This window comes from Netta rufina (assembly GCF_964035555.1).
Source record: "Netta rufina genome assembly, chromosome: 21".
Lineage (NCBI taxonomy): Eukaryota > Metazoa > Chordata > Aves > Anseriformes > Anatidae > Netta > Netta rufina.
In genome coordinates, this window is record NC_140145.1 from 8,117,475 (window position 1) to 8,140,569 (window position 23,095).

General features: G+C 47.1%; 3 protein-coding genes across 8 annotated transcripts in view; 1 reads left to right on the forward strand and 2 right to left on the reverse strand.

Annotated features, from left to right (window-relative positions):
* Positions 1-1,301: 1,301 nt before the first annotated feature.
* On the reverse strand, positions 1,302-12,820 carry ZSWIM7 (zinc finger SWIM-type containing 7). Of its 2 annotated transcripts, none has more exons than XM_084299552.1 (5): positions 12,512-12,820; positions 10,246-10,267; positions 6,994-7,096; positions 2,404-2,508; positions 1,302-1,588 (listed from the first exon to the last, which is right to left on the reverse strand). In XM_084299552.1, exons 1-5 carry the CDS (start codon positions 12,585-12,587, stop codon positions 1,472-1,474), a joined length of 423 nt encoding a protein of 140 aa, XP_084155678.1. In that variant the 5' UTR covers positions 12,588-12,820; the 3' UTR covers positions 1,302-1,471. The 2 variants fall into 2 exon arrangements, with proteins under 2 accessions (XP_084155678.1, XP_084155679.1); XM_084299553.1 differs by lacking the exon at positions 1,302-1,588 and adding an exon at positions 1,596-2,323.
* A 77-nt stretch (positions 12,821-12,897) lies between these two features.
* Positions 12,898-16,805, forward strand: TTC19 (tetratricopeptide repeat domain 19; the record flags this gene model as incomplete). The annotated part of the gene is made up of 10 exons (XM_084299904.1): positions 12,898-13,087; positions 13,147-13,220; positions 13,322-13,432; positions 13,588-13,626; positions 14,153-14,209; positions 14,475-14,536; positions 15,127-15,221; positions 15,418-15,572; positions 15,879-16,041; positions 16,510-16,805. The coding sequence occupies 10 exons, from the start codon at positions 12,898-12,900 to the stop codon at positions 16,641-16,643; spliced, it is 1,080 nt and encodes a 359-aa protein (XP_084156030.1). The 3' UTR covers positions 16,644-16,805.
* Positions 16,806-18,994: 2,189 nt separating this feature from the next.
* NCOR1 (nuclear receptor corepressor 1) overlaps positions 18,995-23,095 on the reverse strand; it is a 66,249-nt gene continuing 62,148 nt past the window's right edge. For 2 of the 5 annotated variants that reach the window (XM_084299604.1, XM_084299603.1), the window contains 3 exons: positions 21,866-22,087; positions 21,138-21,320; positions 18,995-20,893 (listed from right to left, as the gene is read on the reverse strand). In XM_084299604.1, the coding sequence (XP_084155730.1) occupies positions 20,706-20,893; positions 21,138-21,320; positions 21,866-22,087 (593 nt within the window). In that variant the 3' untranslated portion in view covers positions 18,995-20,705. The remainder of the gene's footprint in view (positions 20,894-21,137; positions 21,321-21,865; positions 22,088-23,095) is intronic. The other 3 variants (XM_084299605.1, XM_084299606.1, XM_084299607.1) reach the window with 3 other exon arrangements.

Consider the following 23,095-nt stretch of genomic DNA (forward strand, 5'->3'; position numbering starts at 1 on the left):
TTCCTTCCCTTCTGTATTATCTTTGGCCATGTTCCTTCTGTTAATCATGGCTGGAAACAAGCAGGGTTTCACCTGCAGGTCTGGCAGTGTTGCAAAGTGGTTGCAAGCCACATTTATCCTTCCAGCAAAGAACGCAATCCCTCCCCTCCTGCTCGCCGAAAATGAACCAAGCTCTGGACAGCACAGATCAGACTGAAGTGCACAGCACCGCCACACAAGGAGATGTCCCAGAACTGTGTGTGACAGCACTGCAGAGCAGCATCCATGACTGCCACCTTCCATATGCCTCTCATGAGCCAGAATCCCTCTACACAGACGAGGCATTTCCTTGTGTGAATGTGCTGGTAACTATGGCCTGGGTCACCGTGGCATTTAGGCACATGAAGTGCCTTCGTGGATCTGAGCCAAAGTCATTTCAAGGCAAAATAAAAATAGGACACCCTCCCACCCCTCCTCAAAAAAAGCTCTGAAAGTTTCTATAAAAATGTGAAAATGGCAGAGGAACTTTCTGTAGAGTGCAGCTGGGGATGTGCAGCTGTCACTCGTTACTGCTCTGATGTACATAGGATGGATGTGTTTTCCTCATGTTGCTCAGATTTTGTATTTGCAGTGACTTTGTTATTTACATACAAAATGCTTAATTTACCACCTACACAACCTGGCTCAGCCTGTGCCCCATCATTTTGTGTGGTGTTGTGTTCACACGGTGTATCACACAAACACTGGGCCTGGGGAGGAGACCAGTTTCAGAACATGGAAGTCACGGAGCTGGAAGGAGCCGGCTCCTGGCTCACTTGCTGTGTGGAGCAGGGGAGCAGCAGCCGCCTCTTTTGCCTGTATCTGGTGGGCCCAGCCCTGCCCTGCCTGCCAGCAGGAGGTGGTTGGCTTGTCTGAACTGGGTCGATCTAAAACCAGAGCCACCAGTGACTCCTCCAAAGACCCCGTGTTACAGTAAGCACAGAAGCGAGGCCCATACAGCACACAGCTGTCACCAGGCTGGAGGTGCTGAGGGAATCCCTGCCCCAGTCCCTGGTACGGGTTTGCCAGCGATGGATTGGAAATTGCCCTGAGCAGCCTGCTCTCAAGAGCCACTGCGGGCTCACTCGTTGCGAGGCCGAGTCCCCAAAACCTGTCGGGTCCTGGGCAGGGTTGGGGGCAGCCACAGTGGGCGCGGTTAATGAGGCTCCGTGGTCATGCAGAGACCTGCCGGACTGTTTGTGTCTCCACATTGCCACAGATCAGTTCAAACATCTTCAGAAATCCCAAGAACAGCTTAAATAAATGAAACCGAAGTCAGCACAGGCTTCTTAACATTTATTAATTAATTAATCAGTGCAAAGCTGCTAATTAATGCCACATTTGGCTACAGCACAGGAAGAAACCTAGCAGCTGCAATGGCAGCCTCGTAGACGTGCTGGCTGTGCAGCCAGGAGGGTACACAGCAAGCACATCTTCATGTGATCCAAGTCCTTCATCCTTCGTCCTCTTCCTCAGCCAGTAAGATGTTTGTGAGCTGCTCCTCAGAGACTGTTAGCTCCTGACAGGCTCCCAGGGCCTGGCTGAGGTAGACAGCAAGGATATGTTTGCACTGCAAATAACAGCATGGAAAAGTTAACAGCAGGAGCAGTGCAGGAATGCCACGCTCCATCTAACAGCCACAAAAAAGCATCCAGGCCAGAATGTGTCCAGGGAAATTCTCACCTCCCCAGGTACACGTTTCCCTTTTGTCACACCAAGAAACAAGCCTGGAGCTCGAGCTGCCCCAGGTCTCTGCAGTCAGGACACATACAGGGGTCTGACACATGGCAAAGTGTTACCGGATCCTGCTGCCCTCCCCACGAGCACGCCAGGTGCAGAAGCAGGTAGGTCCAGGCCACAAAGAGCAAGAGTTGGCTTTGCATTGTCTGTCAGCCCTCACACACCCCGCACCGCTCTAGGAAGTGAGAACATCAGGCCCAGCTCACAGAGCTCCTGGAACGGGTGGGCTTCCCATGCGGGAGGGATGGTTGGCACGGGGGCACACAGACAGGCCCGTTAGTGACCCTGAGCCCTTCCTCACGGGCACCAGGTGAGCCCCACTGCATCAGCCAGCCTCTACGTGGCAGTCGTATGTGTGGCAGTGGCCCCTGTTCCAAGAGACCAGGAACTGTTCATCTCTTGAAAAGTAACACGTAATTAAGAGCAAAAGCCCTTTCCAGCCCTTGCAGGCCTAGCTCCATCTAAACGTTGTGACTCCTGGAGGCCAGGTTGTGGACTGGGTCAGGTGCAGCCCGCACGGCCAAGTCCACACTCAGGTATCTGCTCCCTTGGAAACTTCAGGCTGCTGTGGTTTGGGGAGGAGAAATCAGCACAGCCTTCTGCCCCACACCCTGCCCTGACCCCAAGTTAGGGCAGACAACTTACCAGCAGGCTCTCGCTCTTCTGCAGTACAGTAAAACCAAAAGCAGGACAGGTACAGAAGTGGCAGGAGCTGTAGCAGGTGTAGAGTTTACCCGAGGTCCCAAGGACCTGAAACAAAGTTATTCAGAGGGCGTGGGAGTCAGAGCGAACATTCACTCTCAATTTCTTTAACTCCTGGCCTGTATTTGGTCTGACATCCTTTCCACAGTGACTCACAGCATGCAGCAGGCGAGCAGATGCTGCAATACAAAATCACAAAAGAGGCCCCAGATTCTGCAGTGGCACACATTAAGCTTGAAACTCCTCAGCTTTCTGCATCTCTACATACTTCTCTCCCTACAGGAGAAGAAAGCTCCTGTACGTATACCCGTGTTTGCAGCAGACATTGGCTCCAGTGACTTGTCTGCTGCTGAGAACAGGCTGCCCAGGGAAGTGGTGGAGTCACCATCCCTGGAAGTCTTCAAAAGACGTTTAGATGTAGAGCTTAGGGATATGGTTTAGTGGAGGGGTGTTAGCGTTAGGTTGGAGGTTGGACTCGATGACCTTGAGGTCTCTTCCAACCTAGAAAATTCTGTGATTCTGTGATTCTGTGAGAGATCAGGAAAAGGGCTGAGGCATTGAGCACAGAGCCCCACCGCAGTCTCCCAAATTCCCTACAGCCAGGCCCCAACCCAATACTGTCAGACCCTGGGTGGTTGAAGATAACCCAAAGTCTTGTCACAGAAAGCACACTGATGAATCCAGGGCCTCCAATGACCTGTGGATGGAAGGAGAGCAGCAGTAAGCACTTGCAGCGAGCCCTTTTCTATCCAGCACCGAGGGCTGGAGGCTGCAAAGGCTCTCACTGTTCTGCTCCTGAAAACAGCTGCAGCCATTGGAATCCAGTTTTGCCTGAATAAACAAAGTTCAAGTCTCCAGAGAAGAAGCCTCCCTACTTCACCTCTGGTTTGGGAACAGCACTGCCTCCTTTTCCCACGTGCTGCTCCTCTGCAAGGCGGGCACTGACTCATATTCCTCCCCGGGCACAGGACGCGGGCAGCCAGGTGAGGGAAGCGCTCGTTCCAGCGTGAAGCTGACAGGCAAACTGCACTGCTGGAGCTGGTTGCCTGATACAGAAAAGCCAACCTCAGGATTATTTCTCTTCTGCCTTCTTCAAGACTGGAAAGTAGCTTTCAGAAAGTTATTTTAAGAGCAATCTGCTCTGCCCTCCTCCTCTTTCAAGAACACACTCACAGACTAGGAGCAGAAACCTGCCCTGAACAGTGTGGACTTCCCTGATGCTCTGAGGCTTAAACTGAACCCAGTTACCCCAAAATGCAGTTCCAGCAGACCTTGTGCCACGATGTGTGTTGTATTTGCCACAGCGAGAGCAAGTGGCTGGCACTAAGTCTTAGGGGGTATTTCAGAAAGCAGTGGGGCGTTACACAGGTGCCATCACAGCAGAGCTTTCTTCTGTGCACGAGCTCCGGGCTCTGATGGCACACCACGCTCCTCTCACACCAGGCTTTAGATTCTGGTTGGATTCATGGCACGTGCACTTCAACGTAAAAATTCCTCAAAAAAGGAAAAAGGCAGTGGAGGTCTGCAGAGTGTTGCTCCCCCAGGAGGACCCCAGCACTGTGAAGTCCCTCCAGAAGAGCATCATCCCTCAGGGTCCAGAACGGTACTTGCTAAAGGTCCCTTCCCTGTCCCCTGCAGCTCTCTCTGCAGCCCCTGCCTGGTGGGCGAGGCCTGCAGGTCTGAGCTCTCCCCCCGCCGTGCTACACCTCTTATCCCTCATCTCTCCCAGCAGATTCAGGACACAAGATCCACATTCTTATTTCAGGGGAAATCAGACTTTTTTCAGAGTCTGGCCTTTACCCTGGCCCCTCTTATACTCCAGGCTGTTTGTTTCACTTGTGATAAGTTTGTTTTTCTCTAGCCCCTTTGATTGTTTTTTCCAAGATGAAGTATTCTGATGGTGCCTTTCTTTCAGAAGTGTTTTCCTTTGAGGAGGGGGGGAAGTCACAGACTGCCAGATTTGGGCTGAGCTTAGAGATCCCCCATCCTGACCTAGACGGCAAGAATGCAGCTTCTGCCTAATAAGGCAGAATCTAAACTCCAAAGACCAAGAGAAAAAGGTGCCTCCATCTCTGGGCAGCTGCAGCCAAGCCAGGCGCTGGGGTGCTTTCTTGGCCCTGAGATGCTCGGAGATTTCCTTCCGCTGCCCTTGTTGCCAGGCACTTGTTGGCAGCACCGAGAGGAAAAATAACCTTGGTGGTGTTGTCCCTGCCAGCATGCAGGGACACAGAAGAGCCAGCTCTGGCACCAGTGTACTGCCAGGCAGCACCACTCTGTGCCAGGGCCTGGTGCTCTCATCCTCAAGGTGGGACAGGCTGCCGGAGTTCTAGGAAATTAATTTAAAAAGACTTATAAAAGAAGAAACCGATAAAAATGCAGGACATGAGCAATGGAAGTGATGGCTGGTGGCAGGACTAGTGCACTGACCCTTCCCCCTGCTAGCTGCCTTCACTCCTGCAGCTCACAGCCTTTCTGCAACTCAGGCACAGCTAAAGGAGGTGCCCCAGCCGCTCCTGCTCACCACTTACCATCCAGCAAGCTCCACCACCAGCGAACATCTGCCACCTCTGCAGCACATAGGACTTATCCCTGACCTGGAATTACCAGGGCTGGCAATAGCCTGCAGTGTAGGCAGATATTACACAAGCTCTTTTGGGATGATTTACAACCCTAAGGTAACATTGGCCTTGAACACCCTGTCAGTGCCACCCCCGTACTAAGTAGCAAAGGCATTAATGCCTGGGCATTAAAAGATAACTCATGGTTTTCACTTGACTGAGGGCTCCTTCTTCTCGCATCTTGGTTCCTGAGGGCAAAAGCTGTCTACACGACAGGCTGCAGTCCTAAGGCCTGCTTGAGCAGAGCCATTTCCCCCAAAGCAGTGCCCAAGATGTGCTGAGTGATATGGAACAAACAGCGTTTTGGCCTGGGAAGTATCAACAGCTCAGATTTGGCTATGAGGACCCAGAGGAGTTTCACAACAGGACCAACCTCGTGGCCTCACCAACAAGAGCTCTCCAGACCCAGCTGTGAGTGAAAGCACCACTTCACATTCCAGCTCACCCACATCTGGGTGCAAACGGCAGAGCTGACCTTCTGGGGACTGAGGGATGACTGAGCCTGCGTCCAAATGCTCACAGACGATCCCTGCCCCCACTGCACTGGGCGTGCTTCTCTGCTGCAGAAGTGCACACAGCTGGGACCAGCGCCTGCACCACACAGAGGCATGAATCGAGAGCCAGTGACACTACTCAGCCACCCTGAGTGCAGCGTCCCGCTCAGCGCTTTGGTTTCTGCAGCCCCAGCTTGTGTTCCCGTCAAGGCTCCAGCCGACGGCCTCAAGAGAGGCTCTGCTCTGTTTCTGCCTCTCAGACAGCTGTGCTGAGGAAGAATTTCGCAATGGGACCGGCCTCACGCCCCCAGAGAAAACAGCTCTTCAGATTCCTCCGTAAATGAACTCATCAGCATGGTCTTAATGAGCAAGGGAGCTGCACTACAAGGAATGCTGCTCAGAAGGACACGTGTGGCTGCAGCGGGAGGGCACCGGCACACGCTGCTGGAGCAGCAAACATCACCCCATCAGCTACCATCAGCTGCACACCACCTGGCCGAGGGCTGGGCCTGTCCCACATCACCTCCTGATGGCCAGCCCTGACCGCCATGTCCAGGGGCTCCTTCCCTGCAGCATCCAAACCCTCTTGTCATGCTTCTGATTTCCTCTCCATCTCATTAGGCTTCCTCGGTCTGAGAGATGAATATCAAGCCTCTGGAGATGCAGATAGCTCCGCCACACCACAGATAAACTGTCAGTGGGTGAGCACACATCCAGGCTCCCTGGGCTGCCCAGAGGCTCTGACTGTCCCCTTCATCCTTCACACAAAGGGGAGCAAGTGAAGTGCATCCCAGCCTGCAATGCTCTGCCTTAGCCCACGAGGCCTGACAAAGCTCTGTGAGGACAATGTGACCACTCTCTGCCCAGTGACATATTCAGATGAGCAACAGTAAAAAAGGAAAAGCCTTTAAGCATTCAATTAGTGAGGCAGCTGCTGTCTAAAGGTCCTGGAAGCAGTGCTTCTTAGGCTGCACCAAATACCCACCGGCCAGCCCTCACCTCAAATTGGAGCCTGTGTTCTTGAGCCCTTTATGTTTATGAATCATGCCGCTTTGGAGGGGCAGAATTCCTCTCCAAGGCCCCAGAAGCGATGAAGATTCCACGTGCAAACCAAGCAATGCAAGCTCTGAACACGTGAAAAATGTTTGTGTCGCTACCCAGGCCTGGTTTCCCAGCAATTCTCTTACCCTAGATGACCCCAAAGCATCTCAGCACCTCCAGAAAAGGAGGGAAGGCCCCTTGCAGGGACAGTATTTAGAAATGTTCCTCTTGGCTGCTGCAAGAGCGGGTTTGTAAGACACTGATATTGCCTCTGCGTTTATCCAAGTGCACTTCCATGCTCTGCAAGTTAGGAAGATATTGGGTCAGGTGTCAACTGGAAACCATCAGATAGTGAAACAGGAGACAAACAACGCCCGCACCTGGTACGCTGTCCTTCCGCTGGGGGACACAACTCGGGTGACAGAACGGTGATCCACCAAATCCAAGGCTGGGACAGCAGCTGGGCCAAATATGAACTTCAGCCTGAAAGAGAAAGTGTCTCCAGTTCGGTCACGTCACAAAAGGAGACCACCTGGCTTAGCTTTAATCCACAGGAGGCCTGTAGCCATAAATTCCCTTTGCACCTCAAAATCCCACCAGTTACTGCTCCATTCACTACGCTAACAAGCGATGTGTCCACCTGGCTTTCTCAGCTTTTTCTTTCACCGAGTGACTGCCAGTCCCCGCCCAGCTCTCTGAGACAACCCCAGATGACAACCTCTCTCGGGGACTCTGTCCTCAAGGACAGCCTCCCTCTGATGGCTATTCTGAGCACCTACGTGGTTTGGGGTGTTCTTGAGAACTTCCAAAATCCCAAGCTGCTCCCAAGCAGTCCCACATCTCTTTGCAATACCCACCTCAGATTTATTTACAAGGCATTTTAAGGATTTTTATTTTTTTACACGGGACCTTATGTGATTCTTCTGCAGCACTATGACCCAAACACATTTCTGGCTGCCTGCTGCACAAACAGGACATAAAGTGGTTCCTGTCCTGAACGAAAATGAGACAAAGTGCATCAGAGACACAGAAGTGAGATTTTTACAGTCAGTCTCCGTGGCTGTGAGGCAGCGTTAGCTATGTAGGTGAGGAGTTATTCTGGGGCAGCATATCTGGCGTGGCAGTCCTGGTTGAGTTCCCCTGGACCAGCTGACTGATCAGTTGAATCCCACCTCCAGTCACAGCCACACATCACGCCTCAGAGCAAAGAGCACCGATGATACATAACTCCTTGAGCAACAGGACTCCTTCCCGATCCCTGGAAAACTGGTTTACACCCAGAAGAACAAATGAGCCATTCTAAAGTGATTATGTCTCATTGATCACAGTCACAACTGAGGTACAAATTATTCTTTTTCTACCCAAAGTTGCAGCAATAGGAAGCAAAGGACTGTCTGGAAAATACTTAAAGCATTACACTGCAAGTGGAGCCACTCAATAGCAGTAGTTTCATGTCTATAATTCATCTACCAGCAAGGCCCAGGGACGACTTCATTCCTGATACACACCCAGGAACAGCACACGCCTTACATCATTCCATGCTCCCTAAAAAACTTTCCCTTTCCTTCCCTTCCAAGCAGGACACATCACCATGCCGGGACACACCACTGCATGGCACTTACAGATGGCAGCTTGCTGGGATGGGGAAGAGACCAGGTGAGCCAGATTTGCTCAGGTACACATTTGCTTCCAGAACAACCGTGCCTCTGTACAACTCTCTCCTCCGTCTCAGTGCTGCAAGGCAGCACCATAGAGGCACATGTTGGGGTCTGGCCGCTGCTGCGCTTGGTGCTGTAAAATTCTACACCAGCAAGTGGAAAAGTAAAGAGCTGCGACTGCTGAGGGCACAGCAGGTTCCATCAACACACTCCCTGTCTGCAGAGTTAGTGCCATTCAAGGAGGATTTTCTCTCCTGCTGATGCCGTGTGAGGGTTTACGATAAGCCATACGTCAGACCTGGAGAGCTGTACCTTTAGTCTATTGTCCAGACAGCTCATAAGCTTAAAAGTTATTCTAGACCTGTACATCCGGCCACTCTGAACGAGTTCCAAAGAGCTCAGAGGCAACTGAGCTAATCTTTACAGACCTTTTATCCACTGAGAAAAATCTGCGTAGTCTAGATTAGTTGCAAGGGTAAACAAGAAGAAAATCAGCAGCGATGAAAAGATAGCACAAAACGCGAGCAGGAGAACAGGAGAAAGCAGAGGAAAGTTTCCAACTCCAGTGAAGACACAAAGAGCCAAGGCAGAGCCCTGGCGTCTCAACAGCACGGCTGACCTACACGGCTGAGTCAATCTCATTGATAACAAGCCAAGAAGACAGATTTATTCCAGGAAGACCAAAACTTCAGTTGCACAAACTCAAGGCAGTAAGGATTGGTTTCATCTGACAGACTGAAAGGAGGTGGGTGGGGGAACACTCAACGTAAGGCATTCCTTAATGATTAGATTTGGAACTATAATAGGCCTGAGTTTAATGAGTTTCAGTAACTCTTTCAAATTTGGGGAATTCTTTTTTCATGTACATAATTTGATCAGTCTAACAGGAAATAAGTAAGGGGAATGCCCAAAGGAAATTGAAGTTCTTCAGATATTTGGAAGAGATTCAGAAATTAAATCAGAATACTTCAGAGCCCTTGGTCACAGGGAACTGGTGGAAATCCAACTGCCAAGAGTTACCACCCAAGTGTTACTAAACTTAACAAGGGACTTTCTCTCCTTTTTTCTTTTTTGAGGAGAAGGGAGCAAAAAAGAGACTTGTCAAATATAATCCTACCCTTGAAAGGTCACTGTGGTCCAGAAGAAGGAGTCAGCAAGCATACCTTTCACAAGTGTTGTATTAGGTAACTTTAGACCCAAAGCCATCAAGGCCTGAAGGGTTCCTGGTAATCTCCTCTCCTGGCTAATTTACAGGCAGGCAAGGACACAAAGCTAAATATGAATCCAAAAAAAAGTCTTTCTCACTGCAATGGTGCCTTTTCTCTACCTTCATCACCACTCCATGAGGACTGCAGAACTTGGTTCTCTTAGGAGGCTTCTTGTGTTTTGCTGACATATTCATGAGCGTCAGTCAATGCAAAGGTTATAAAGCTGACCTGACAATTACACTAAATGGAAGAAAACTCAGGGTAATATTCAAGGGAATCGTTACCTGGTTGGTGCACAGAGACACACTCAGCTCTCCCTCTCCAGCACACACGCATGACTCAAGCAGAAGAAGGGCTCTCAGGACGCCGTTGTGCTCACACTGATAGGAACGCAGTGGAGCGCAGCGTTCCAGTGCCATGAATCACTGAAACACAGTCCACTCTCACAGAAAACTCGTTCTGGATCTGAGGGCGGACTCAGAGCTCAGGTTAAACATTCTGGGTTTCTGCATGTTTTATCCACCCAAATTAGTGCAAGTCATCACAGGAGATTCAGCGATACAGAGATAATTTCATGAATTTGGAAAAACCCTTGAGACAAGAACCTTCGTTCCCACTACCAGCACACGCACTTAGTTAGAAACTCTGCCTGAGAAATATGCACTGGTCAAAGACAGAAGAAAACCAGCTGCACTACGATGACAGCAAGTTATCAACTGCCCTTTAACAGGACACTGGGACAGGAAGCAAAGGAAAAGATACTTACCCCAGCAGCAGGTCATCAGGGACTGCAACAAAAAGAAAATGAAGGGTGATTTTGCTGAACTCCCCCACTGCATAAAACAACATCACAGGCTAGCCTCGGGAGGGTAGGGTGATTCTAATCCACCCCCAGAGGCCAAACAAGACTCTACCCATCCCTTCTAGTCACCAAAAAGAAACAAGGAGCAGCAAAATGATCTGCCATGGTAGAAAATTTTAGTTAGGACAGTGTGAGGGGACTGGAGATGTGACCGTGGGTGGGAGTTTGCCATCCCCACCTCTTGTGTCTGGAGCTCTGGCTGAGCACACCAGGCCAAACAGATCAAGTTCCACAAAACCCAACAGCACGCAGAATTGAGTCAGGCAACGCTGTCATTGTCAGTCTTAGTTCCTTGCTGCATCAACCACATTGAACTGAAAACAATCAAGTGCCCTGCTGTTCCCAGCAGACTGCCCGCCCCTCTGTTCCAGTCCTGAGCCTCCCGCGTCCCGTTCTGGGCCTGGGCCCTCTTCACAGCAGCGCTGCCGCTCCCCTCACCGGGCCTGATGCACCCCACCAGGCTCCAGCCCCCTCCTTTCCACCATCTCCACTCCAACGTGCACCCGCTCCCAGCCCAAAGCTGGGTTCTTCCTAGTTAATGCAGGAGCAGAAGTTTCCTCAGTCTTGTTCAAGAAAATCATCAATCCCCCTTGTTCCAAGGGCCACAACCCTTGCACTTTCAGCGTGACTCCTTGTTCTTTATGCATTTATCAAGTACAGCAATTAAATACACATTACACATACATTCAGACCACGGGGATTAATTTTAAAAAGAAATGTGGAAGTCCAAATACATGAACTTTTACAATATCCTACTTTTACAAGCGCACAGCTTCAACATCTTGCTCTGCCTCTTTAAGAAGCTGGTTAAAAATACATAGATTGGTTTCCCTGAAACTCTCTTGGCGTGAGTAGAGAACTTTGTGGCATCAAAACTTCGACAATGTTGTTCTTTTCCCAGCACAGTCTTTCAGGGCACCACTAGTTTATGGCTTTTAAAACAGTATGCACGCAAAAAAAAAAATCTTCATTTATTAGAACTTCTTGTTAAGACGGAAAATTGCACTTCGGAAAAGTCGTCTGTTTGTTTTAGCTGACAGCTGAGGCTCTGATCACCCAATCTGATCTTTCTGTTATCACTAATGGGACACAGTGTACTGTGCCTTGTTATTCCACTGGAAAATTAGGTCTTCTGACTTTAAAAGCCTTTGTTCCAGAAACTCAAAATATTCCCTATGACTGTTATACCGTTGGTCTGACTTTTCCAACTTTCCTCTAATTTAGGTCTCTGAAGTGATTGATCAGTTTCTTTTCAGTTATGTCCCAGCATACTGTTTTGGTGCTTTAGGGATAAATTTTATATAAAGCGTATACAAGCTTTATATTTATAAAGCTCTTTAAAAAGTCACATGTACATTTTGGATCTTCTCTAACCTGACAGGAGCCATACTGCAAGTATGCCAAAAAGCTATCCAGGTGGTTACCCAGTTTAGATATTAAGTCTTTGTCCATGTCCCACTCAAATTCAGCACTCAAACAGACTCCTCTGGATGTTTATTGGGTTGGTTTTAGTGCAGGTAGAAATATTCCTTACACAAATTCCTTTGCAAGAACCATTCTGCACTTCTTACCCAGTAAGCACAAACAGCGATATTCTTTTACACAGATTTTTGCACAGATTACAGAACTCTGTTAGTAATCCAGAGGGCAATGAGTGTCATCGTTCTTAACTAGCAGCTAGAACTGGCCAGGGTTTAACTGGTAGCTTCTGCCTTCACCTCAGCAATGGGCAAGCAGCTCCCTGCCACGGGCTGGCTAACGCAACACCCTCTGCTGGTCAGTGATGAAACACGTTCATTTTTACAAAAAATTCCCTTTTAACTCTGGTTAAAAACATAAAATGCTCTATAAAAGGAGCAGCACAGTAGGCACAACAAAACAACTACAGAAGAGTGTGGAAATGCTCACCCCTCACATGCAGCCACTTGCACTACAGGCAGGCAGAACTCCTCTAGGTCCCAAAAGTGCCCAACTTGGTCTCAGTTTTGAAAGGGCCTGGCTTTGAGAAGGGGGCTGCTCCTCGTTATCTGTGCCTTAACGCCATTTGTGAAACGGAGGAGCTGGAAGCAACCCCCCAGCTTGCCCCTCACGACAGCGAAGCCCCCACCTGCTGCTCCCTGGAGGTTTTGACACCACCGCCCTCAGGGACGGAGCCGTCCCCGTCACGTACCTTGCGCCGTCTCCTGAAACACCCTCCTGAGCTCCTTCAGCAGCTCCTCCGCCACAGCCGGCAGGGTGCTGCCCATCCCCGGGGCACCCGCCTCAGGCCTGGAGGGAGCGGGAGGCAGCGGGAAGCCCTTCAGGTCACGGCGGACATCGCAGACCGGGCCCGTTCACCGGGGCGGCAGAGCCGGGATCGGCCCCGGGTGGGAGCCGCCTCGGGGCCGTTCGGGGCTGAGGCGGCGGCGACCTCGCGGCCTAGCGGGGCCTACTCGAGCCTCTCTAGGCCTACAGTCTGCCTCGTCGCCATGGCAACAGGTGACGCGGCGCCCCGTGTCACGTGGCGAGGGCGAGCTCTTAAAGGGCCCGCGTGTGGCTGTGGGGGGGGTGAGGGCGATGCTGGCGGCGGGGCTGAGGCGGGCCCTGGGCGTGCGGCGCTGCCCCGCGGGGCTCCCCCGGGCACGGGCCCGGCCCTCGGGGGCCCGACAGGAGCGAGGCGGCGGCACGGGACCGGGAACGGGGCCGGGAGCCACCCGGTGGCGGTTGGGGTGGGCCCGGCCGGGCCCGGCTCTGGGCTTCCTTGGAGGTGAGGGGAGGGGAAGGGGGCAGTGGGGGGGTGGGGGAGGGCTGAGCCTCGCCCCGCAGCCCTCTCGCTCTTCCCCAAGGACGCCGAGGAGGACGGCGAGGCCGCCATCGTGCTGCTGCTGAAGAGAGCCAAGGTGAGAGGGGACAGGGTGGCATGAGGTGTTCCCCTCCCCCCAAATTACCCCCCATTTCTCTCGTTTTCCCCCCAAATTTCCCTTTTTGTGTCCCCCCGCAGCTCAGCGCGATGAAGGGCGAGCTGGGGGAGGCCGAGAGGTTTCTGCACCAAGCCCTGCACCTGGCGCACCAGGCGGATGACAGGAGGGCCATCGTCTACACCTACAGCATGGTAACTCCTGCTCGGTGCTGTCCTGCTCGGGGCAGGGCCGTGTCGCAGGGTACGGGCACGGCGTGGTGCTGGGGAGCCGTGTGTGGAAGGACGAGAGGTGGTGGTGAGGCTGGGCCCGGCGGTGGAGCTTTCAGCGCAACGTCTGTCTCTTCCAGATGGCAAACGTGGCCTTCATGCAGGGGCAGCTGGACAACGTGAGTAGCCCCGGTGTTTTGTTTTTATTTCCGTGTAAGAGTCTGATACACAACGTGAGGTGTTGTCAAAGATCTTGGAGGTGCGGTGTGCCGCAGACTTGCTGTATCCTGAGAGTTGTGAGGCAGCAATCTTGTGTTCTACAGCAAAATATCCTGCCTTGGGACTGTGATCCTGTGTTGCTTAGAGTAGTATTTTCCCAGCTGGATTGCGAGCTCCAACGTGGTGAGCAAGGGAAGGTATATTTCTTATTATGAAAAGCCACGGTCGAACATCTAGAGGATTGTCACAAGGAGAACCCAGGAAAGCAGTGAAGAGACACAGATGTGATAAACTCGTGGTTGGCGTAGGAGTCCTGAATTAACACTAGCATCAGGCTCTGGTTGGCCTTTCACTTTCCACTGGTCTTGATAGCAATTGTATTGCAAAGTTTGAGACAGTTTTCTCCCAGCAGTCTCCTTCTGTAAAGAGTAGAGATGTTTGAAGTGTCATCATCACTCAGTGTTCTCTTCAAAATTCTCATTTCAGGCAGAAAAGCTTTACAAAGCAGCTATGAGCTTTTTGCTAGCAGGAGACACAAAGGAGGTAGGTTCTTTTGATAACGGCTTTCCAATGGAAATATTAAGCGTTGTGCATGGTTCTTTGGTCTATTTCTTGTGCTGTAACACCTCCTCCTGGAACTGGCAATACCAGCTATGAGCTGGTGGGCTTCTTAGGAACTTGCTTTAATGGATGGCAGTGCTGGTGACAACAGGATGGGCAATTTCAAGGTGTAAACTTGTTCTGTGGCATAGTAATGGTTCTACTGGGAAGATGTTAGAGTAACAGTTGCATTGTGTCCTCCTGGCAGGATGACAATGCAGTCCTTGAGATGTCCCTCAAGCTGGCCAGTATCTATGCTGCTCAGAAACAGTGAGTTTTCTGCTAACGGCATCTTTTGCTTTAATCTCAACTTCACAGTGGCAGTGGTAGCCAAGCAGGAGCTCTTCTCTCTGAGAAGACAGTGCCTGGGGAAGCTTTGTGACAAGATACTACCAACATAAAAGCGCCCACAGGCGTGCTGTTTGTCTGCTCACTGTCATGCAGCGCAGTGATTGCTGTGATCTGTCTGGCTTAGGGTAGAAGCAGCTATGGAGGACATAGCTCTCTAGCCTTAAATCCACACCTCACAAGACATGCATTCAGGAGTGAAGGCTTTTGACTGCAGTTGGTGGTTGGTAACTTGCAGCTTTATTTTTCTTAAGAGATGGAGCATTGGCGTGGGTAGCAGTAGCTGGCCTTGTCTGGGGGAGGGAGCCCTCTCCATTTCTTGGATCCTTTTGTGCATGGGTCAAGAAAAGGGTCTAGAACATGATCAAGGATAGAGCGCTGAAAGCAAGAATGGTCTGGTGGAGAGGAAGTGTTTTCTCATAGGCCACCTAGAGTAAGGAAATGAAGGCATTCACATCCATCCCGTCAGGGATGGTAGAAGCCTCACGTTGATGAGTTGTTGCACTTTGCAGGCACAAGTTAGCCCTGGCTGGCTATGAGTTCTGCATCCTGACCTTAGAGGAGAAGATTGCCAAGCAAAAGGATTTGCCTGAAGATGTTTTGTCAGGTGGGAGTGCCTTAACTGCCAAAGGTTTCTCTCGTTATCTTTGTTTCTCTGTCCTTGCTGTTATCTTCCATGTTGCCCAAGCACCATCTTCATATCAATCCATTGTCTTCACAGCACATGGGTTTCCTGCTCTTGTAGGATGTGAACTCATGCTTGATCTTATGAGGTGATCACTTCCACTGTTCTCTGTTTGCAGCTGAAGAAAAAGCCAACACCCGTCTCTTGCTGGGGATGAGCCTAGACTCCTATGCTCGTTATCTCCTAAACATTAACCAGCTCCCCGTGGCCCAAAAGATGTACGAGAAGGCTCTGCAGATCTCAAAGGAAGTTCAGGGAGAGGCTCATCCACAGGTGATGTGTACAATGGTAGTCGGACTACTGGGGAAAGAAAGGCTAACTGTTCTTACAGGGAAGGAGACAGCCATAAAAGCAGCTTTGCTGGCTTTGAATGTACACTGCACTGAATTGGGTTCTGTTTTCCTGCCAGGAAGAATTGAGCATGTAGCATGCTGATAGATAAATAAGGCACTTTCTTACTAAAATCATTCTCTGGGAAATACTTTTACTAGTGTGACAGGGCTACGAACGTAGGGCTCCAGTTGGCCTGAAGTTTGGCATGAGTCTCGCTCTGAGGATTTCTTTTCTGTCCTTGTGCAGACTGTGGTCCTCATGAATGACTTGGCAACTGTGTTGGATGCTCAGGGGCACTACGATGAAGCATACTCCTATGTGAAGAAGGCAGCTGAACTGGCAAAGGAGACTCAACACCCTGAGGAGCACATGGTGCTGAACAACCTGGCAGCAATTCTGATGCACAAAAGTAAGTAAATGTGCTGTCTATGTCACTGTCTGTGCATTACAGTTTTTAGTTTAATTACTGGGTCTGCTGACTTGGTGTAGGCAAGTTGCGTTGTGTTCAAACCGAATTCAGCTGCTGAAGGATCTTGCCCAAGATGAATGCAGTACTGGTGCATTTGAATGTCAGCCAGAGGGATCTTGTTTCCCTTGTCCTGTTCACTAAGTAACCCTTCCAAAAGGACAGAAGATATGGCTTGTGACTTGTTTCAAGGAGATTGTGATGCTGAAACAGCATCTTGTCCCGTCATCATAGTTGCTGTGTAGCTCTCACAGCTGGCACTTTATGCTGAATGTTTTCTGAACCTCCCTAGTTCTTAACGTGTTCCAACTAGTCGTTTGCTTGTCCTCTGCCTGTGGTCACCTTCAGGAGGGGATTCTGAAAATGGGTGGTATAATTGGCTAGCCATGCCCCTTTTTCCTCTTGCTACAGAAGACTTTCTGCAAGCAAGACAAGTATATAAAGAAGCTCTGAAGCAGGCAGAACAGAAGGGAGATGTTGCTTCTGTCCAGCACATCCAGGAAGAACTAGCTGAACTGGCCAAGAGGAGAAAGGGCTCCGCCTGAGTTGGCCAGAGTCCAAACTGCAGGTGTCTGACAGCAGCAAGGGTGGGTCAATACAAACAGGCTGGGACTGGTGCAATTCTCCAGAGGAAGAGCAATCAGGAACTTAAGGACCTCTTATCAAGAAGGGCTGCTATTGCCTATATAGTCCAAAATAAAGTTGTGAAGTCATAACTGTATTTCAGTTTGTGGTGTAGTCTATGGTTATAGTGATCCACTGTGCTAATAAGTGAACTTAGTCTTGACTGCCAGCAAAATGCAAGCCTCACCTGTTACTAATACCTGTAGTCACTTGTTATTTCTGACTTCAGAGTATTTGGTTTCAAAACACGGCTATCCTAAAGCTAGGTCATGAAAACAGTCTGCCATTAGGTAGCACTGCCTAAATGTCAGATTAAGGAAGGAGGATCCGAAGTAAGGCAGGAATTGTCTTTGCTCTTTACATGCTGGACAGCACAACAGGGTGTACTTGTCAGATGCAGTTCAATATGCATTAGCTTCAGTAGAACACCTCAGAGAATGTATTGTGACAGAGCTGCAGCCCTGTGTCATTTTCAAACAGGTTGCAAAAGATCAGGTGTGGCTTCAAAATGTCTATCCAAAGATACAACACCTCAAAGGAGGGGTAAGGCTATGTTACTAAACAGAGCTGCTGTCAGAACTAAAACCCTCTGCTACCTTACCCCAGTAAGAACACACTAAATGCCAAAGCTGTCTTCCTTTCTTAGACAGGTCATGAGCTGTCAGTGCTAGAATGCTGAGGCTTCCTGTTGGAAAAAGATAGTATGTGACAAACTATCAGGCTTGTAAGTTACTAAATTCACTTAAAGGCATGTACAAACAGTCTGCTTGCACAACAAAAATTTCAGTTTTTCCCTGCAAGGAAGCCTAAGACTGAAGACAAAGATTTTAAACCAGAAGTTATCAAATCCATGTTTTTCCATGAGAGTAGAACTAAATGTAACTGTCACTAATCAAGCATTATTTTAACTGCTCATATGTAAGAACTTCAGGTGTTTAGTACAACTCTCAATGTTAATTGCATTATTAGTTTACTTACAGTAGTAGCATTAATAGTGGCTTAAGCTCTTTGTTACTTTGAGCTAAGAAGAGGCACATGCAGATTTCCTAGAGTTAGATGTTCATTGAAGCTAGAAACTGTCATACATAAAGCTTAAAACTGTCACACATCTAGCTTGCTGAGAACAAAGCTTTGAATTAAAGATAGGGCTGATCCAGGCACACTTGTACCAACAAGAAGGCTCTAAGCTTAGAACCAATCTTTATTTGAGTTTTGGTGGTTTTTTTTTTCATCTGTAGACACTAGAATTGTCAGTTAGGAACCCTGCAGCACCCCCTAAGGGAAGTGTTTTGCTTGTTCTCATGAACAGAGCTTGATGCTGCAAAACAAGAGGGAGACACAGGAAAAGCAAATGGAGAACTGATCCCCTTTATTGATTGGTCTGAATCCAGAAGTCACTATCTACACTGAAGACATTGTGTGGAAAAGAAGTTATGATGCATGGGTTTTTCAAGTCTTAAATGATTTCATATCAGAATCATAAAACAAAGATGACAGCATTGTGAAAGTGCTGATCAGAAATCATTAAAAATCTGTAGTAAACTATACTTCGTAAATGTGATTTATTAACACCTTCCTGTTTGAAACAGGCCAGATGTAGCTCCATACTTGAAGAGTACTGGAATTGTGGTAAACCCTAACTTAGGCTCTGGAGAGGATTTTACACTGGAGAAGTTAGAACTTAAAAAACAAACAAAAGCAGCAGCAACATTTTACATGCAAATGCCACTCACGCTGCATCTTAGGAGAAAGTAACTATCCTACTTTGGATATCTTGCTGCTGCAACAGCAGTAACATGAAGCTTTGCAATGAACATGCTATACTTACAGTACAGTTAGCAAAGACTTTTGTCTGTACATGCCTCTTTTGTTCAATTAATAATTGAGTTTTAGAAGGAAACTTAACTGTCCACTGCAAATTAAAAGCTACAAAAAGGGCAGATGAACTTGTTTTCCAGTATGTGTTGCACAGGAACAAAAAAAGTTACAGATAAGAGCACAGGCCTAAAAATACAATGAAAAAAACAAACACTACTTTAAGCCAGAAGGTTAAAGGACAGGAAGGTGAGAAAGTCTTTCTCTAAGAAAGACTGCAGGCAGCTTTAAGTCTGCCAAGTGCTCTATGCTGATGAATTTATTTTTTTTTTTAGAAAAAAGGTAGCAAATAATTCTGGATTTACAACACACTGTCAAATTTCCAAATGAGTTCCCTTGTCATTTCTCTTTCCTATGCTAAGGGTAAAAAGGCTTTTCTCTGTATGTTTGTTATTGATAAATAATTCTGTACTACTGGACCATCACAGTTCTTTTGTAAAATGTTGAGCTTACATGGACTCAAGGTTACATAGCTACATTATACCTTCATACAATGTATTGCAAACACAGTTAAATGTAAAAGACTGTGACTGGAAAGTAACCTCTAGGCAAGGATTGTTCAATGAGATGCAAAAGCAGTATGGAATCTGACAGACCATCCTACCCCCCAGCTTAGTGCTATCTATAAATCGGTCCTTCTACCCCAGAGATTTAGATTCACTTTCCTGAGGTTAGTGCAGCAAACAATAAGATGCTCCTGAAGATGGATGGCAGAAGACCCTGTGATACTGCTAACCAAATGCACATATACATGAGCTACAAGCATATAATAGCAGGCATTGATAGATGAATGATTAAGATGACTCTCTAGTACCATATACAATTAAAAGAAAATTTTACCCTAATATGTATTGCACACCTTAGGAGTTAAGCCAAGCATTTTTCAGGACTTCTACCAAAAGTTTTCTGATAAGATTAGGGATGGGGATGTGGACACAGGCTTTAAAATAATTATTACATTAAGATTTTAAAATCAGACTAAGGAAAGTAAAGACTGCAGTACCTATTTCAAACTGGTTATAACAGAAGCCAAATAGTTGACTCGTGTTGGTCAATTATTCTATAAAAGCGTTTTGTTTTTATTTAAACTCAGGATGTAGAGGTTTTTCTTCTTAAAGGACTTATCAACCCACCCAGAGCCTCTGTTCAGATAAGCCATTTGCTGTGGTTAACCATGACAATAAAATTTAGTAGCCTATTTCAACTGCATACAATGCAGAAACAGAAAACACTAACATAGGCGTTTGGGGCACAGTTGAAATTCCCAGTGTGCGTAACAGTGAGGTATGCCTCCAGAAGCTGTTCTTTCTGTTTTGCTTTGATTTTTTTTTTTATCCTTTTTAAAATGAACCATAACATACCCATGCAATAATATTTCTGCAGTGTTACTAAATAAAATCAACTGCACCAAAAATTTACAATGTGGCAGAATTCAAAATTCAAAGAAATATATCATCTTATTCCAGCGAACTGGCTATGTTAATGTACACAATTCAGTAAGGGGTCAGTCAAAAAAAAAAATCAACATTTTCACAAGAGTTGAACACCACTGAGAAGTGTCTAGAGGAAAAAAATATATATAAAAGCACAATGCCTGCAAGAAGTGGCATGGCATTAAACAGGCAATGATGCTAGGCTGACTGGGAGGCTAGGGGTATGGTTAGGCTAGGCTGGTAGGGAGGCTAGGGTTATGAAGAGTACTCTACACTGGAGAAAATGCTTAAAAAAATTACAAAATGACCCCCAAAGTTTAGGCAATGATTTGAACATAAGTACACCAGATACTATAGCAAGGGAAAAAACACTGCAAAAAGTACTCTCTATTTACAGAAGAATGATTTAAAGACATTATGGTTTTCTTTACAAATAGATGTAGAACAGGAATAGTCCACATTTTTAAAAACTCTTTACATATTTATCTTTAGTAAGTCAACCTTCTTGATCACAATCCTCCAACACACGGCCTGTGCAGAAGGCATTTAACGGACTCTCCATTAATTCTTCATTGTGTGGCCCTTGCTCTCTTGGAAAGTCTCTCTGGGCACAAGTCAAAAATAACTTTTTTATTTTGACCCGCAAATTAAAAAAAAAAAAAGAATCTGCATAGTTCAGTCATCACTGTCAGACAGAGTCTCATATTGTGCTGAAAGCAGTGGTGCAGGCTCTCGCTCCCATATCCTGTTCTGTTGGTGAGTGGTTGCTTGGCTCATGGACGGTGGGGCACACGCGATTGATGTTGGCGGTGTACTGCTGAGCATCCTCATTGTCAAGGGGTTATAAGGAAACTGTGTTGAACCTGAATGAAAGAGTTTCTCGAAGTCAAAAATGTGCCGTTCTAAGAGGTTATACGAGATCTATAGCAAAGATAGTATGGCTTTGGTTGTGACAACTAGCAGAAAATCTGTTTCAGGAAATCCTTGCACCACAGATCTAGATGATGTAATCTTTTGATAATTGCCAGTGTTATATGTCTGCATCTGACCTTTCCGCAAATAACACATCTACTTTATTAAGTTGGAAAGAGAACCCCCATTTCTCACCTGTTGATGAAGGCCTATCTTCCCAGGCCCACACTGGAGTCTGTCTGTGGTAGTCCCCTTCTGAATGTACAGATGAGACAGAAGAAGGTCTTTCAGTTCCTAAATATCCCTGTCCTGGAATTGGAGACTTAGACTTCCTACTATTTGATTTGCCAATTAACTTCTGCTTGCTGACTCCCCCTCCTGGAAATAGAAGGGACAGGTTTTCCAAAAATATTACACTACACTTTAGCCTCTAGGTTTGTTTCTAGAGATTATCGCTTAGCGCCAAACAAGGATTTGACTTGATGCTTTCTTCTGCAATGCTGATTTACTAGTTAGAAGACTAGCCTATACAGTCACTAATGACACTATTGCTAGAAAATCCCTATTCTTACCATGAGAGTTTTGTTTCCAACCTTATGAAGGGAGCTGTTTTCAGTTCAAGCTAGTTCCCATCACTGCATGTTCCCTATAGGTAATGTACTACATGTGTATTTTTCATCAAGCCAACCCATTATCTCTTCCCTGTTTCATCAGTGTTGTCATTCTCCAAGAGATATTGGCTAGTGCACCTAAAATCACCAATACCATTTTGAAAGCCAGGACCACTACTGGGAATAGAAACACCGTCTCTCTGTCACTTCCAGAGGAAAGGGAATGACTTTCAGTGACACTGAATTTATTCAAGCCCTTCGTTTATTTATTTTATTTAAACCATGAAATATTTGGGAGCTGAAATACCTCACCTGAATTAGGCGATGGATTAGCTTCTTCCCTACGCGTCTCACTACTTGCAGGTACTGCAGCGTTGGAACTGCCAGATGCTACTGCAATGGACTGTGATATTACAACTCCATGATCCTCGCTCTTGTCATCAAAGTTTCCCATCAATGCTTTTCTAATAATGTCTTCTAGACCAAGATTACTGGCAGGATCTGCAAAGGAATGACCCCTAGAACTGACTGCACCTGGGAGATAAAAGAAAACATACATGGAAAGGTGGGAGGGGAGGCAAAAAACACATCTCAGAGAAATTACAAAGGGATGTGGACAAAGATAGGCAGAAAGTTGGGGAAAAAATGTTTTTTTTAAAATGCAAAGCTACATGCTCAAAAGCAGCTCACAATAGCTGTAAGTTATATGTGCCAGCAAACACTAAATGACACTCTGCAATAGAGTAAATTTTACATTAAGCAAAAAAAAAGCGCAATGGAAGCTAAACATGCTGATTGTGATAGCATATTAAGTAAGATCTGTAGCTACTAATCAGTTGTAAGAGAAGAGACCAGAAGAATATTTCTCATATTAATGATCCACACTAATTCATCTTACAAAGTATGATTTGTGGCAAATACTTAATTCAGAAAGCCTACCCTTCCATCTCATCTGATGGAGATCACTACTTTCTCCAATTAAAGATAGAATAAGTGTATCAGAAGGGGAGCCAACTGGCTGCTAAAACCATGTAAAGGCAATCTACAGTACAACTCAGATTCAGATTTAGAAGTTACCTCCCATATTTCACTTAAATTTCTCTGCCTCATTCACCTTTATCGTTAGAACATATGGGTTTTGTTTAATTTCCTCATCTGACAGGAAATTGTTGTTTGTTTGTTTTTTAAGTGTTATTTATCACAGAAAAAAACAGCAAGTATTTTAAATACCCCAGTTTATAAAGTAAATTGCATTTGCTGAACTGAGATCTAGTTTTGTTGAACTACACTATATTTAAATTCTATGTAAGTGAGATGCTAACCAATTTCACGACTTCTACCTCTAAGATTTGCAGACACCAGAGAAATAAAACAATTCTTGCTTTAGTTCCCATTTAAATATTATGTGAAATTTCCTTAGGACAAAGGAAAAAACCTTTTTTGTGGGGTGTTACTTTTCAAATTTTACATCATCTTCCTCATTTACGGCACTGCTCAAAGCACATACATTAAATATACTGCATTAGTTTACCTTTTCTGAAA